The sequence below is a fragment of the Gymnoscopelus braueri genome (genome assembly GCF_963280865.1).
Source record: "Gymnoscopelus braueri genome assembly, chromosome: 22".
NCBI lineage: Eukaryota > Metazoa > Chordata > Actinopteri > Myctophiformes > Myctophidae > Gymnoscopelus > Gymnoscopelus braueri.
The window spans coordinates 2,549,170-2,566,840 of record NC_137624.1 but is presented as its reverse complement, the minus strand read 5'-3'; the positions used below and the strand labels follow the sequence as shown (position 1 = coordinate 2,566,840).

The window sequence follows — 17,671 nt, the reverse complement described above, 5'->3', positions numbered from 1 at the left end:
ATAACGCTACATAAACACTATAAAGGAGCACTTCACCCATTTATGCTCATTATAAGATGCCACCATTTCTGTATACAGTATTAGTGACATCACTGCAGGTGTTGTCATTTCAAAAAGATTTCAAACATATTATTTAGATGTTTTTGTTAGTTTAGCTACTGGTGTAACTTGAAATTCCCATCGAAGACAAAGAGTGAGTAGACAGAAATGGTGCCATCTTATAATGAGCATTAGTGAGGACCAATTATATGAAGATAAGGTTGAAAATGGCTTACGTTCTCCTTTAAGATAACAATAATGTCTGCATATGAGCCAAACAGATCCTGGCAGTGAGTGAGAGAGAGAGAGAGACTTATATGGACAGTTAATAATTAAGCAATATTACACGAGAGGGTGTGCTTTACCGTCATTATTGGCACGCCTGTGATGTGGTCAGGAACGAGGCGAAGCAGAGTTCCGCGAGCATCACAGAAGTGCCAATAATGTAAGGTAAAGCACAACCTCTGTAATATTGCGATTATACAACAGTTACCAACAAAACACATCCAAATGTATTCATATTGTGGAGCAATTCATAATAAAAATGTTTAGCTATTATCCGTTTCCCTGTAAAGAGAAGAGTTTTTCACTGAGACATTAAATAGTCCCTGTAGCAGCGCTATGAGCCTGAGGCACCGCCTCATCAACACAGCTGAGCTATCAATGCTTGCGCAGTGGAATGAATTCCAGTAGGCTATATGCTCCGTCGTACGACCGTGTCACGTGGCCAAAATAACTGATCTACAAGCTGACAACGGGTCGCGATGGCGACGCGTTGTGAACTTGTAGATCGGCTATTTTCGCCGTGCGATACCTGGCGACGTGTTGTGAACTTGTAGATCGGCTATTTTCGCCGTGCTGTTTGTTTTCCTACCGTGGGACAGCGTGACGTCACAGCACAGCTGTGCCATATATGGTCTAATCAGGTGCGGACTGCAGTGCGGAGTGATTTATTAATGTGATTAGGCCCGTGCTATGATGCTGTTTTGAAGCACGGCTAGAGAGCTATTTCAACCAATCAGATTGCTTGGTCGGAACTACCTGTTGTATAATAACAGTTAATAAAAACAGTTGTATGGTGTGGGTTAGAATGCATAAAAACAGGAAAAAATATAGATTTTGTCCATCTTTAGGGCGTAAGACAAAACTGAAAGAGAAAAGCATAACATATCTGAAGTGTGATTTTGAACACATGTGTCTGGATGCATCTCCATCAAATAAAGTGTGCTGAAAATATCAATAGAAGTGTAGCTACTCTTCATTCACATCATTGGTTCTAAGCTGAGACCCAAAAGATACATTGGTGTCATCCCAAAAATCAATTATGAATTAACCACTTATGCACAATTTAATAGTGAAAAAGGCTGATCTACAAGCTCAAAACGTGTCATAATATAAACGTGTTTTGAGCTTGTAGGTCTGCTATTTTTATGGATTGTATAGTTTTCTTTAAGGTTTCATGTACATTTCTGCAATTTCTTGATGTTTTGGGGGATAATGGCATTTTTTTAATATAAGTACAATGGACTATAAAAGGTTAAAGTTCATGGACAGTCATACTGGAACCTCCATACATGTTTGCTCCTTGTTAAAAATACTACATAAACACTATAAAGGAGAACTTTAGCCGTTTTCAACCTTAAATTCATATAATAGACCAATTATTTGTTTACAAACATTGAGACTGGACGCACAGGTGACTGTTTCATGTAATCAATTCCCAACATATCCCCAAACCTGTTGTTTTGGGGTGTGCTGGTTTCAGTTCATTCAACCCCCTCTTGTGTGTTGACTAGCGGGGTGCGCCCTAGCGAGACATATGTACTTCACCCCGCAACGGTATTGCGCGCCGAGAACAGCTGACATTCAAGCTCACATCCGTGTCGCGGATGAGACCGTTGTGAGCTTGGAGGTCTGCTATTCTTGGCCGTTCTCTGCGAGATTAGGCTTGACGGGCTGCAGCTGTGCGAGCAAGAGCAGGTTCTGGTGCCGTGATCATAGAGCGCTCCCTCCGTTCTTATGACAGCATAAGTCATAAGATGGTGTTTGGGGGACAACTGCTTTGAATTGCTATTATTGTTTACACACAACAGAAACCAAGGATTATATATTTCAAGAGTGAGAGTTCACAGTAAGAATCCTAAGCATTCTTTCTCCATACTGGGAGAAAAACAGCATCTGAAAGTTTGATGGGATGCATTTTTACATGTGGCTGTGACCACGTGTAAATCTTATGAGCGTTGGGGTTCATTTGGTGCCGGCCTGCGCACGCATACTGGTTCTTATCAGTGTGAGGTTGTCTGTTAAGGCGTCTATTGGTCCTCACTAATGCTCATTATAAGATGTCACCATTTCTGTCTACTCACTCTGTGTCTCAGAGGAGGGTTGTGGACAGTTCAGAAACCTGTATACCAGTGACATCATTGCAGGTTTCGTCATTTCAAAAAACATTTCAAACGTATTATTTAGATTCTTTTTTAATCTAGCCTACTAGCTTTACTTGATATTCCCATCGAAGATGTCATTCGATTTAATCATATCTTTAGCAGTGGTTCTCAAAGTGTGGTCTGGGGACCCCCAGGGGTCCTTGAGGGAGTTCCAGGGGGTCCACAGCAAAACGAGGAACAGTTTAACCACTTTAACCCTATTGTGTACTTTGTTTGAAAATAACCAATCTACAAGTTCACAACGCGTCCCATTACTGCCCATTTTGAGCTTGTAGATCATTTTGATAAATATTGAAAAATGTACCCGGGCAGAAGATATTTTCAGATGGGGGTCTGGAGCCAAATGCATGTGAATTTGGGGGTCCTTGACATGAAAATGTTTGACAACCACTGCTTTAGAGTTTTCAACGGGCCACTTAAACCCTATAAGCTCAGTATGCTCTTAGTATGCTCTGAGTATACTGGACTCTGAAAGGCAAAAATCATCTCTCTCACTCTATAAACACTACTGTACACTACTGTACAACATCTGAAGAAAAGATTCAGAGCGCTTTCACACTATGGTCCCGGGTGCGCACTCCAGACCGCTTGGCAGGTGTCGCGCTAGTGTGAATGTTGCGTATCGTCCCCCCGAAACGGATAACCGTATCGTACCCGAAACCACCTCGGGAGGCAGTCTCGGATCCGGATCATGCGTATTTGGGTACGGTACGCTGCAATGTGAAAGCAAGCGTACCTTTAGACGGAAGTGGCCCGCTATTTGTAATAGGTGACGGTGTATAAACTCGACAAAAACAGTCAACAAAAACACGTTGCAGATCAATCCACAGGGGTTCAACCATGGCCGGATCCCACAGTTATTACTGACCGCCGCTCCCTCCCGCAAGAAAAAAATAAATCCCATTCTGTCCAGCGTCATCCCAAGGGTTCATTTAACATTTACTCCTGCCGCATCCCGCGGGTTAATTTCATCATTAAATGACCAAATGAACCCGCGGGATGATGAAAGATTTAGTACCACATCATCCCGCGGGTTAATTTTATAATTAAATGACCAAATGAACCCGCGGGATGATGCGCTAAAACCCGCAATATTTATATATAAAACTTTTTTTTTTAATTATATAAAACATTACATACAGAAAAAGAATGAGAGCGCGAGAGATAGAAAGAGAGGCCGTGTCACGGCCATATAAGGACAGCAACAATATATAAATATAGCTGCAAGCAGCAATAAGCGGTTTCGAGGGATAAGGCAGATGCAGGAAGAGGCAGGCAGAGAGAGAGAGAGCGAGAGAGCGAGAGAGAGAGATAGAGAGAGAGGCAACGAGAGAGAGAGAGAGAGAGAGAGAGAGAGAGAGAGAGAGAGAGAGAGAGAGAGAGAGAGAGAGAGAGAGGCAGAGGCAGAGAGAGAGAGAGAGAGAGGCTGAGAGAGAGAGAGAGAGAGAGAGAGAGAGAGAGAGAGAGAGGCAGTTATGACCTAATCGTCATCATTCGACATTTGCAACATGTTTTCAATCATTGGCTGTCCTGGCTGTCAGTGGCGCGGGAAGGGGGGGGCTATGGGGGCTGCAGCCCCCCTGGTGATGGGAGCAGCCCCCCTGGTGATGGGAAAAAAAAAAAAAAAAAAAAAAAAACCTTTTATTTTATTTTATTTTTTATAATATATATATATTTTATGGATCATAGCAGTCTGTTACGGTCATGGATGAACTTCAACCTGGTGTTTCGCGGGCGCGAGGAGTCCCCCCCGACGCACAGCCCCCCTAGGTATTTAAGGACTTCCCGCGCGCCTGCTGGCTGTCCTTCACTTCCTTAAGTGTCCTTCACTTCCTTAAGCCTGTCCTTTAAGCCAATGGGGAGACGGGCCCTCCTCCCATGCTATGGGACCATACGCCCCCTCCCCTGTGGAACACAGCTGAGCTGACGTACAAGCCCACAACGCTTCCATCAGCGACGCGTTGTGGTCTTGCAGATCGACTGGGGCGTGCCTAACAGCTCTGCTCCGTTACTGCACTTCACACAGGACAGAGACAGGAGCTACTCTACAAGACGGACGACGTTACTTAACAACTTGCGCTGTTGTCATAATTATTAAAGTTTCTTAAATGTAACTTTCAAGTGAAGTTTATGGGGGGAAACTTTCTGGGCTGCTGGAGTGGTGTCTCAGCGTGGCCAGTCTGAATCCGACACACACACACGCGCGCGCTGACAAGCCGCACACACACGGCACAAACACAACCAGGGCTAGACTAAGGGAGTCCCGACGTCCCGGGGACGAAGAAATATTTATTTGGGATGCAAATGAATTGATGCAGAGGATTTCTTTGCTTGCTTTTTGTTAAAATGTTAACTTTAAAACAAATCCAAAATTTTCTAATTTCTTTGGAAAAATTACCGACAATATATCGGTCAAAACATTGGTAATCAGTGGTCTAGGACTCTCCAATAGGCTAATACTACTACTACTACTACTACTACTACTACTACTACTACTACTACTACTACTACTACTACTAATAATAATAATAATAATAATAATAATAATAATAATAACAATAAGGGTAATAATAATAATAATAATAATAATAATAATAATAATAATAATAATACATTAATTTATTAATTAAAAAATATATATTTTTGGGGACGGATTACATTCATTTGCGGACGGTTACATTAGTAGTTTGGGACGGTCCTGGGACGGTTGTGAAAAAAGTTAGTCTGGAGCCCTGACACACACACACACACAGACACAGAGACAAAATACAGCATGCAGCTGGTAATAATATGACTGTCAGTCATTTATTCTTGTTTTTTCTTTCCGAGATAAAAGTGGTGTGTGTGTGTGTGTGTGTGTGTGTGTGTGTGTGTGTGTGTGTGTGTGTGTGTGTGTGTGTGTGTGTGTGTGTGTGTGTGTGTGTGTGTGTGTGTGTGTGTGTGTGTGTGTGTGTGTGTGTTGTAGCCTAGGGCACGAGCACAAGTTGGTTGTGAGGGGCCTTCAAATGGCCGGCCTCTCCAAAAGGAGGGCTAAACAATTAGCAAGGTACTGCTCAATATCAGCTATTATAGGAAGCCGCTCAATTTGGAGGAGGTGTTGTTTCCTTCACCCATGATTGTTGTCTGCTGTGTTTGACAAGTATGCCAACATTATTGTATGTAACAATGTTCTGCCATATATGCACTTTGTAACTGGCTGTTTTCCCATTATCTGACTGCACTGGAAACTAGTTTATTAGTTTGTACTTCTGTTTATGTGGACATTAATAAATATTTCAAATGTGTGTGTGTGTGTGTGTGTGTGTGTGTGTGTGTGTGTGTGTGTGTGTGTGTGTGTGTGTGTGTGTGTGTGTGTGTGTGTGTGTGTGCGTGCGTGCGTGCGTGCGTGCGTGCGTGTGCGTGCGTGTGTGTGCGTTTGTGTGTCAGTCCATGAGGTTTGTGTGTAAAGCAGCCCTTTCAAGCGCCATAGAAGGAGGTTGTTACATGCATATATAATGTGGTCTCCCTGGGACCCAAACTTACAACAATACAATTTTTGAATGAAGCCGTAATAATGAAAATAGCAGATCTACAAGCAGTTTTTTTTTCTTCTGTTTTTTACAATTTTGGTTGTAAATGATAACGGAGGTTAATTCATGTTCACGCACTAAATGTGAAGCAGGCGTACATTTATAGCCAATATAAATCAAATAAATTAAATTAAATAGACAAAATAAATTAAACTACCTGCATGATATTATTGGATCTATGGATTGGTTTGTTAAATTAACAACCAGTCATAAACAACCTCACAAACAGGAGAGATAATGTCTTGTGAAGAAGTGATATTCATCATTTCTTCAGATGGAAGTTGTGGTCAGGTTCATGTTGATGGTTCCTGTTTCCTCTAAATCAGTGCTCCTCAAACATTTTCATGTCATGTATTTCTATAAATTAATATGAATTTATAATAATTTATAATTTATAATAATAATATAAATTGTATGAATTTGTCCACAGACCCCCATCTGAAAATAAGTTGTGCCAGGGACCCCCATGCAAAAATTGTGACGTTAAAATGTTTCCAAAATATTAAATCGTATTCACATTCTTTAAAATATTTATTTGAAAATAGCAAATCTACTAGCTTGCAACGTGTCACATTATGACCTTGTCTGCTATTTTCTAATAGCTGATGTACAGAGGGTTAAATGGTTAAACATAATTTTGATGCTGTATTAACTACTTGCTAGGGACCCCCTGGAATCCCCACAAAGACCCCTGAGGGGTCCCCACTTCGAGAACCACTGACTTAGACGACCAAATACTGCTCAGAATGTTACGAAAGAAAACCCAATAGTGAGACACACACACACACACACACACACACACACACACACACACACACACACACACACACACACACACACACACACACACACACACACACACACACACACACACACACACACACACACACACCTTGCATAAATAAACCCAGGGCAAAAGTGGATGTTATGCTTAGCTTGTAGCCAAGAGCTTTATTTCAGGATGGCTGTGCAAAAAAAACATTGAGAAAAACAAGCCTGAACCACTAGTAATTAAATACATTATTAATCAACAACCCAGTCACACGGTACACTTAATAAGAAGTTTACATGATTCAGTTATGACTGTTAGTTATAGAGCTAAGTTATTTGTATTGCACTTTTCATTCACAGGGAAGAGTTCTACATAGTTAAAACATATAATCAATCATAGAAGGATAAAAGCAGGGTTTAAAAATACGAAGCACAAAAGGATATTGCTGACAATACCTACACAATAATTTAACATGAAAAGGCCTTCCAAATGTGTTTGTTTTTAAGTTATGGGTTATAGAACTGGGTTATGAGTTATGGAGCTACGTTATAGGCTGTGGAGATACATTATGATTCATGGAATTAAGTTATGAGTTATGGAGCCAAGTTATGAGCTATATGAACCTATTATGTTTTGAGCTATGGACCTATGTAATAATTAGCTATGGAATTAAGTTAGAGGCTAAGGAGCTAAATTATGATTTATGGAAGTGGTTCTCAACCAGTGCTCCGGGGTCCACCAGTGGTCCTTGAGGGGGTTCCAGGGGGTCCCCAGCCAAACTAATAGTTAGGAACCAAATTGACCCTTATGTGTCTGTAACTCTGAGAGTGTACAAATCGGACCAAATGGACCCTAACAGGTCCATTTGGTCCCATTTGTACACTCTCAGAGTTAAATTAACATTAATGATGATGATACAGTGTAGATTGGGACCCCCAAGAAATCAAAATGGTTGAGTCCCTGGCATATCTTTTCAAATGGGGGTCCGTGGGCTGATATGTGTCAATTCGGGGGTCCTTGACTCGAAAAAGGTTGAAAACCACTGATTTATGGTATGAGTTATGGAGTCAATTTATGAGTTATGAAATGAATGAATGAATGAATTAATGAATGAATGGTTATTCATTTCGGTCTTAAGCCTAAATGAATAAAGAATTAAGTTGGAGATGGAGCCCGGTTGGTGGGGGTGACACGGGGTGCCACCACGTCACTCAGGCCCAGCACCCTACACTCTGTTTTCAGACAGGCACAGGTGTGGATGTGGGTGTAGGCGAAGGTCAGCTTCGTGCCGTTGGGGCAGGAGAGCTGGGCGTAGCGCTGTGACGTAGACACCTCCTGACAGCACGAGCACGAGCGCTTCACGGTCTGGAGCTGCATGGAGTAGCTACGAGAGGAGAGGACAAGGGTTAAGGGTTTGACTGGGACTTCAAGGAGTGGCTATATGAGAGGAGAGGACACAGGAAGGGTTAGGTCAGTGTTTCCCAAACAATGGGTCTGGACCAATTTTTCGGTCACGGACCCATTTTGATGGGTCGCAAGTACATTTCCCTTTAAGTTAAAAGTCCTGTATTGGCAATTTTACTGGAGGAAAAGTACCTAACATACTTAGCACCAACATATACTTAAAGGTAGGGTAAGTGATATTATTATTATTATTTTATATTTTTTTTGTAAAAAAGGTTAAAGTACTATTCTGATAGTAACCATTACTACAGAGCGTTTGTTCGGTCACAGGGGTCTCTCCAGCTCTTTAGTAAACAGAATATAGTACATTTTCAGGTAGGTGACAAAATCTAAGCCAATCAGGAGAGAGCACTGAAAATGCATTTTATGTTTATTAAAGAGCTGGAGAGACATGGGAGACTCCTTTTACTGAACAAACACTCTATAGCAATGAGTACTATCAGAATATAGAGCTATTTAACACTCATTTTAACCAAAGTAAATCACTTACCCTACCTTTAAATGGCCAAAAGTGAAAACAAAAGTAATTATGCAGAGTGACATTTCACACGTTTTTTCAATGGTTTTCAAAAATGTGTCAAAACCTTTTCGAAAATACCAGATCTACAAGCTCACAATGTGTCGCATTTTTTGCCACGAGACACATTTGTATAACAGAGTATAATTATAGGCATAATAGAGAAATGGGGGTTAATATGTCAATGTTAGCATTACACTATATAATCAAGTAAAAAAAATCTACATTCTTGCCTGGACATGACATCATCAAATGTCCATATATGGATGAATATACTCACGATGCGTAGTTGCTACAGGCGCCCGCACAGGTAGTGACGTTGATCAGCTCTTTGGAGCGACAGCCCTGGTTCTCCAGGTGAACCTCTTTGCTGATGATGTTGCACGGACGATCCCGTTTTACACCTACACCAAGCAGAGGTATAGACAGAGCACAAACCAGTGTTAATTTTGACAGCAAATTTTTATGTAGTTTAGTCATAGTCATTTCAATACGTTTTAGTCTTTTTTAGCCATCTGAAAAGTTTTAGTTCTAGTTAAAATATAAGATTTTAGTCGACTAAATGTACAGTTGATTTAGTTGATGCCGTCGTAATGGCTGATTTTACACTTGCCTGCATGCAGAAAATAGCCGATCTACAAGCTCACAACGCGTCGCAGTGCGTCGCGTTGTGAGCTTGTAGATCGGCTATTTTCAGCACCCAAGCGCAACCAAACATGACTTGCCTTTTAGTTCTACCGGATTTCCTTTTAGTCTAGTTTTTATTTGAGAAACCATTCATTATATTAGTTGTGTTGAGTTTGAGTTGGTACCAGGCGGTAAGTTTCCGTCATTAGTGGCCAAGGTGTCGCTATTTCCCCTCCTGCTGGCGGCGGAATACTTTTCATGCCATTAAACTCAATGTGTATTTGACCAGACTTTACACTTGATTTTGTTACCTTAGTAAACATTGCCATAAATACTACATGCTTCCAGTCGCTAATTTAAAGTCTTCTTTCAATTATCATGATTTGCGTTTTCGTAAATTATGCTCTCATTAATGTTTAAATTGATCATAAAGTATGTAAGGTATGTTTCTAGGGCTTCTACTGATTCTACTGAGTGAAGACTTCAGCTGAAATAGTGACTTAGCTGAAAGTGGCTTCAAAACAGGTCTTATCCATATATTTTTTTTACAATCTATAGTTGGTACTGAAATGAGTTTTATGTAGCATATATGATCAGAAAGAGGCTCAATAATATGCCTGCAGTGAACACAAAATATCCCGTATGTAGATTGAATAGTGGACAATGGTTCCAACATGTGTTCAACTTTATTTTATTTGTTGTAGTGTAAAATATATCAGGGTATAAATGAATGATAGACTTACAAGAACGGCAGCAGCCATCAGAAGCGATGGTTTCAGTTCCCTGAAAAAGACAGAGTGAAAATTTAAACCACATGAACCCTTCCTGGGGCCAACATTTTTGCGAAAGTACGCGTGCGTGTGTGTGTGTGTGTGTGTGTGTGTGCGTGTGCTTACAGGCATGCATTCTGCGGGGTCATAAGCAGGACAGAGGGTCTTGGTCTCCAAGGTGATGAACTGCTTTCCAATCTTCACACACTCATATGTGACACAACTGTCACCTTTAGGGGACCAAATGTCACCAGGCTGAAAACACACACAAAAACACACAGAATGTCACAACACACATACGGGTGGGAGGGGGGGGGGGGGGGGGGTGCAACATTGTTTTCTCACTCAACAGTAAAAAAAAAAAAAACTTACAGTATAAGGGCATAGGTTACAATTTAAGGACTTTTAAGTCATTTTTAATTCAAAATTAGTCAAATTTTCAAAAACATTGTGAAAATAGCAGATCTATTTAGTCTATTTTCACAATATTTATCTGTGGAATCGAGTCAAACTAAATGTAATGCCTCAACTCCTACAATTCCAAGTGCTTGTCAGGGTGGGGGGTCCCCAGTTCAAATATGATTATTTTGGGGGGTCCTCAGTTCAAATATGATTATTTCGGGGGGGTCCCTAGTTCAAATATGATTATTTCGGGGGGGTCCCTAGTTCAAATATGATTATTTGGGGGGGGTCCCCAGTTCATATATGATTATTTTGGGGGGTCCCCGGTTGAAATAGGATTATTTTGGGGGGTCGCGGCCAGAAACGTTTGGGAGACCTTGATGTAGACAACAAACACACAACAATGTAACAAACCTTAAAGGAGTGTGTGGTGTTGTCGTGTTGCATGACCACACAACTGGTTTGGACACAACTTCCACAGCACTGTCCAGAAACGGCCTGGTACTCATAACCCTGTGTACACACACACATACACAAAATGGTCAGTATTCTTTTAACTCTAAAGTGTGTACAAGTGGAACCAAATGGACTTGTAAGGGTCCATTTGGTTATTTGTGTTAGCCTTGTGTTCATCAATTTGGGAATAGTTGAAGACAAGGCATAAAGAGTTTTAGGAAATAATCCTGTATATGAAAAGACAGTAAAGTTATCTTTAAACCAAAGTTCCAATCCAATCCAATCCACTTCATTTAAAGAGCACATTTAATACAACAGCATTGAACCAAAGTGCTGTACGCTCAGTAACAAATATAGACTAAACATACCAAGTAAATACAATACACAATAAACAGGGTGAAACACATGCGTGTAGTGTGTGTCTGTGTGTGTGCGTGCGTGCGTGCGTGCGTGCGTGCGTGCGTGCGTGCGTGCGTGCGTGCGTGCGTGCGTGCGTGCGTGCGTGCGTGCGTGCGTGCGTGCGTGCGTGCGTGCGTGCGTGCGTGCGTGCGTGCGTGCGTGTTGTGTCTTCTTACCTGTTGGCAGTGTGTGTCACAGGGTAAGAGTTCACACACCACCTTGTGCAGGTGGGTTCTGGCATCTTCATGAGGACCACACGTGCACTGTTCACATGGGTTCACGGGGACCGAGTCACCCACCTGTTGGAGGAATCATTGATCGTTATTGAGTAAATATTACTGCTGCTATTATTATTATTATTATTATTATTATCATGAGTGAGAAGAGCGGGGTGTAAGTTCTCACCGTATACTCATGGTTGTTGTAAACACACATGTCTTTAGGAACTGCAAGAGAAAAAGGTTACATTTATAAAACTGCTCATATTTAAAAAGGAACCAACAGTGGCATTTCTGGTCATATTGGCATCCCAGGCAAGATCACCAACCGGCATACGAAAAATAAATTGCCAGGGCAAATGACACTTTAAGAAACTCAACATAATGTGCAGTGAGAAAATATGAAACATGAAACTTACAGAAATGAGCTAGCATGATTGGGAAATCACCTATGGCTTATTGTATAATGGGAACCAATCACAGAGCAGCGCGCACACACACACACACACACACACACACACACACACACACGTACACACGTACACACACACACACACACACACACACACACACACACACACACACACACACACACACACACACACACACACACACACACACACACACACTCACCGCAGGTGTAGTTGTGGCAGCAGACTCCCATGGTCGTGTGTAAGGAGAATCCCAGAGGACATGTGGGTGCGTCTGGACACTGCTTCACTGCACATTCTGGTTCACAAACGACATTATCAATGCTATTGTCTATTGCTTGTTATCATTAATACACTTGTGTGTCATTGGACAAAATCCTTAGTGTTGTAAAAAGTGTATCCAAATGGACACAAACTTGACCCACGTTTTGGTCCAGTTGTACATGCTCAGGGCCCTATTTTCCACGACACGGTGTCCGGTATTTAAGGCATAGTGTGATTTTTTGGGGGGGTATTTTTATGCCTTTATTAGAGCGGGATAGGGAAAGTAGGCTGACAGGAAATGGGGAGAGAGATGGGGGTGTGACACGCAGCGAAGGCCGCTGGGAACGGGAGTCGAACCCGCAACACGCTGTCAGGCTGGCATTGCAGCCTAGGGTGCCTGGACCGCCACACTGAGGCCCAGGCCTGCATGCAAAAACTTAAAGACTTAAGACTCACGTTACTAATTACATACCACATCAGAGTTAAATAAACGAAAATGAAAAGATTCTAGGGGGAAATAATGATTTTAAGTGGTACACAATGGGGTACATAATGATTTTCATGATTTTAGGGGGTACTTAATGATTTTAAGGGTATATAATGATTTAAGGGTAGTAGGGTACATACCACATCTCTGCGATGAGCAGCAGCCCAGGGTCTCGGTGACCTTCACCTGACCTTCCTGGTTACAGCTGATTGGTGGCAGCAGTGGACATGACTTCTTGTTGCAGCTGATCTGCAACGTCTCCTCACATTGACACTCGTCACAGCCCTCCTCCCACCTGTCATTGACCTGATGATGATATTAATAATAACAATAAACATGATAATCACATCTACACTCCTCAAAACATATATGATATTGTTGTCCTATTATCAAACGTTTTCATTAGTTTGTTTCTTTCTCTATTTTAGGATTATTGTGTAAGTTTAGTTGAACCGATAACAGATACAAATTGCAATGTACTGTATGTATACACAGCCCATTTAGACCGGTTACACCTACACATTGTTATATCGTTAAAGCCGGGAACACCTCTGTGTCATTTCAGTTGTTGCTATATACATAGCAACATAAATCTTATGTCATTTTTTGAATAAAGATTTGATTTTTCAAAAAACGCCTCAGTTCTAAATGGGATAAGGTATTGCCATTATTAACTAATGTGAGAGTCCATCAAATTGCAAAACAGGTTGTTGAGGGATTTTACCTTCTTCCATTTTCCATTTGGCAGCGAGCAAATGTCTGTTGGAAAAGAGACACAAATATATAAAAATATGCTTAGCCTACGTGTATCTTTGGATACAGGAGCAATTGCAATAATGTTAAGTACAACATACATTACAACACACAAGCAATGGAAACATACTAGAATGGTCAAACAAGGTAGTTCCTTTGGCTTGTTTGTTTGTTTTCATTTGTAGCCCCCTTTTCTGTTTATTTTAATTATCAATCAATCAATTGTGTTCTGGCTTGGATCAATGGAACCAACATAGTTTACTTTACGTTCTTATTTATTCACAATGAAAACACAATTTCCAGGGTTTTAAAGATTGTTTTCCTTTTCTTTGTTTCTGTATTAACGTTTTATTAAAATCTCCACTTGCAATGTCCTCACGTGCCCCAGTGGGCCCCGGCCCACAGGCTGGGAATCACTGTTCTAATAGATCAAATCCAAAAATGACACCCTCAGTTCATGTTGGTAGCCGTGCAGGTGTGAGGTGGTCTATGTGTGTGAGAGGTGGTCTCTGTATGTGAGGTGGTCTGTGTGTGAGGTGGTCTCTGTATGTGAGGTGGTCTATGTGTATGTGAGGTGGTCTATGTGTGTGTGAGGTGGTCTATGTGTGTGTGAGGGGGTCCCCTACCGCAGGTGGGCAGGCATTCGTTGGAGTTTGGATTGAACAGGAAGGTTCCATTGGGACAGTAACATCCTTCAGGCTGCACCTTCGTCAAGGTGGTGAAGTCACTCTTACAGTCATGGATGAACTCCTGGTTGTACCTGAGTACACAACAACACACTGGGTCAGAACTACTGAGTACACAACAGCACAAAGGGTCAGAACCACTGAGTACACAACAGCACTCTGGGTCAGAACCACTGAGTACACAACAGCACACTGGGTCAGAACTAGGGGTGTGGGAAAAAATCGATTCATACTCGAATCGCGATTCTCTTTTTCTTTTTTTTCAACAATGTATAGGTGTAACCAGTCTAAATGGGCTATATATACATACAGTACATTGCAATTTGTATCTGTTATCGGTTCAACTTAACGTAAGCTTTTTTAAATTATTTTTGTATAATTAAATGTTTGAGAAGTAGCAAGTTCTGGGCAAAAAAAAACTCGAATTTGAATCGTAAAAATCGACGATTCACAGCCCTAGTCAGAACCATGGTGTACAGCAAGGGTTCCCAAACTTTTCACGCAGTGAACCCCCAAAATAATCTTTGAACTGGGGACCCCCCACACTGATAAGCACTTGGAATTGTAGGCAGTACTTTCAGTTCCACAGATAAACATTGTGAAAATGGCCAAACTTATAGCCTATTCACACACACACACACACACACACACACACACACACACACACACACACACACACACACACACACACACACACACACACACACACACACACACACACACACACACACACAGTACACATTATGACATCATGACCACTATGAAAACAGTACCTGTAATCACATGTGGACTCCACAACGGGACCACAAGCCTGGTACACTTTAGGACTGGTACAATCATAATCTGTATAGAGACACAGTAAACATTGTACACTTTAGGACTGGTACATTCATAATCTGTACAGAGAAGCAGTAAACATTGTACACTTTAGGATTATGACATTTATAATCTGTGTACACTATGATCAATGCTGATACCCGTGTGGTGTAAACTTTTTACACCATAGAGTTATAATATATCTAGAGAACAGACAGCCCCGCCCCCACCCAACATTTGTTTGGATTGTCTGATCCTGGATCACAAAATCTTATCCGATCAGATAGGTACTGAAATGTTTGAACTCGTGGGCCCGGCAGCTTCATCTAATCCACCGCGGTTCTGGAGGCTTGGTTTACACCGACAAGACAATTGTGGACTTGGCCACACCCCCCAAATACCCATAAGGGTGTCTCAAAGAATAAAGATGTTGGAACCTTGAATAAAACACATGATCAAAGCTTACCACAATGACTGTGGGTGAATAGCCCATTAAAACCGGGAAAGTATCTGTGTCATTTTAGAGTTTTGCGTTGGCTGTTCAAAAATAGCAGATTTACAAGCTCGCAGCGCTTGTACATCTGCTATTTTTTTTGGGGGGGGGGGGGAATCGTGAAAGTGTGAGAACTACTGATTTAGAAGGCATTTGTCGAATCAGCCTCAGTTCTTTATGGGAAAAAGACCTTGAAAACTTTCATTCTACTACTCTGCCACCGAAATGTGGAATACCCTGACACAATCCATTAAAAGATCACTGGACTCTTTCAAAACTAGCCTGAAAAATCTTCTATCAGGAGACCACAAGGGGAGGTAAATGCAATGTCCCATAGAAAGGAGGTGTTATTCTCTGCCGACGTTTTCCCTCTTTCTCCTTTGTACATATAACGTTTTGTATTTGTTGATGACATGTAATTATTGTGTTATTTCTTTATGCTATGCTGATGAATTGAATTGAAAACACTGTCCTATTAGCCTTAATGTCTGACTGTACCTCGTGCTGTATACATTTCTCACTAATAAAGTATTCAATCAATCAATCAATCAATCAATCAATAAACCACATGATCAAAGCTCACCACATTGACCGTGGGCGTCCTTCCTCCAGTCCAGACACACTCCGGCCTTGGCGCAGGCGTCAGCGTACGTCTCTAAGCTGGTGCAGCCGATGGCGGTTTTGTTCATCTGACACACGTCATATTGACACGCCGACAGGAAGTGCTCGTAGGGGACCACTTTGTGACACGCCTCAAACACACTGCGAGGACCAGACAACACGTTAAATCAACACTTATAGCGGTGGGACGATTTGACAATTAAATCGATTATTGTGGCCAAAATAATTGTGATTAAGGATAGTCAAAATAGCCTTAAAACTCTTAAAGTACCACTTTTGTCGACCACTTGCATTACAACGCGTCTTTTTGGTGAAATAGATATGGGGCTCTATTTTCACCAGTGCCTTACCCATTATCCCTACACTTCTTTGCCATTTTTTACTATTTAAAAAAAAAAATTCAAATAGTAGTAAACTAGCCGATCGACATGTAGCTTGTAGATTGGCTATTTGAACTATTTGAAAATGTTTTTATACATATAGAGCGTACACAGTGTACAAAGCCACACAATCGCTGTTACATTTGCATGCTAACTTTTGGCAAAGAGTCTGGGTTGACTTGCCCAAAAATAGGAAGCATTTCACGATTAATTTCTATTCAGGAGCCGAGTGTTGGCAGGTATGACATACATACTGTGTACACACACACACACACACACACACACACACACACACACACACACACACACACACACACACACACACACACACACACACACACACACACACACACACACACACACACACACACACATACCTGCTCTTGATGACATCACAGATGTCCGGATGGCAGTCCCAGGTAGGGGGGGTGGGGGTGGGGGTTACGTCACAGGTATCGTTCAGGCGCCACTCGTTTGCCATGCTGGGACAGGACGAGGCGATTTTGCCACTGGGCAGCATGCAGTCGTCATCTTGGTTGTTGTCACATGTACCTGTATTTTTATGACATCCATAACGAATACTGTAACACCAATAATGTACTGTACGTGCCACAGCCAAGTCTATTCCATCGGCTCTCAGCATTTCTTACGGGTCTGTAACTCTGAGAGCCTCTAAGTTAAATGAACACTAAAGGATTGTATCTACAAGCTCACAGCGTTGTGAGCTTGTAGATAAAATCAGCAACTTTTGGCACACAGCCAAGAGTATAAATCTTGCATTACGACGCCATTAAGGCGTGCCTGAATGCATTTTACAGATTCCATAGTCTGTGGCATAAATGCAAATAAACAGATAAAATAAAGTGGGAAAAGTGAAGAATTATTCCCTGCAATTTGAGATCAACTGGACAATCCACTGAGGAGGTGATGGATAGATTGAGGACAGACAGACAGACAGACAGACAGACAGACAGACAGACAGACAGACAGACAGACAGACAGACAGACAGACAGACAAGACAGACAGACAGACAGACAGACAGTGGTGGAAAAAGTACTC

General features: G+C 41.6%; 1 protein-coding gene across 1 annotated transcript in view; it reads right to left on the bottom strand.

Moving 5' to 3' along the window:
* Positions 1-6,974: 6,974 nt before the first annotated feature.
* LOC308078292 (uncharacterized protein) overlaps positions 6,975-17,671 on the bottom strand; it is a 56,755-nt gene continuing 46,058 nt past the window's right edge. Inside the window, exons 39-52 of the mRNA XM_080419413.1 lie at positions 16,989-17,163; positions 16,194-16,372; positions 15,075-15,144; positions 14,242-14,375; positions 13,587-13,621; positions 13,003-13,168; positions 12,314-12,409; positions 11,868-11,908; positions 11,639-11,761; positions 11,022-11,120; positions 10,332-10,460; positions 10,179-10,218; positions 9,089-9,212; positions 6,975-8,211 (exon numbers count right to left, since the gene is read on the bottom strand). Of these exons, the coding sequence (XP_080275539.1) occupies positions 7,983-8,211; positions 9,089-9,212; positions 10,179-10,218; positions 10,332-10,460; positions 11,022-11,120; positions 11,639-11,761; positions 11,868-11,908; positions 12,314-12,409; positions 13,003-13,168; positions 13,587-13,621; positions 14,242-14,375; positions 15,075-15,144; positions 16,194-16,372; positions 16,989-17,163 (1,640 nt within the window). The 3' untranslated portion in view covers positions 6,975-7,982. The remainder of the gene's footprint in view (positions 8,212-9,088; positions 9,213-10,178; positions 10,219-10,331; positions 10,461-11,021; positions 11,121-11,638; positions 11,762-11,867; positions 11,909-12,313; positions 12,410-13,002; positions 13,169-13,586; positions 13,622-14,241; positions 14,376-15,074; positions 15,145-16,193; positions 16,373-16,988; positions 17,164-17,671) is intronic.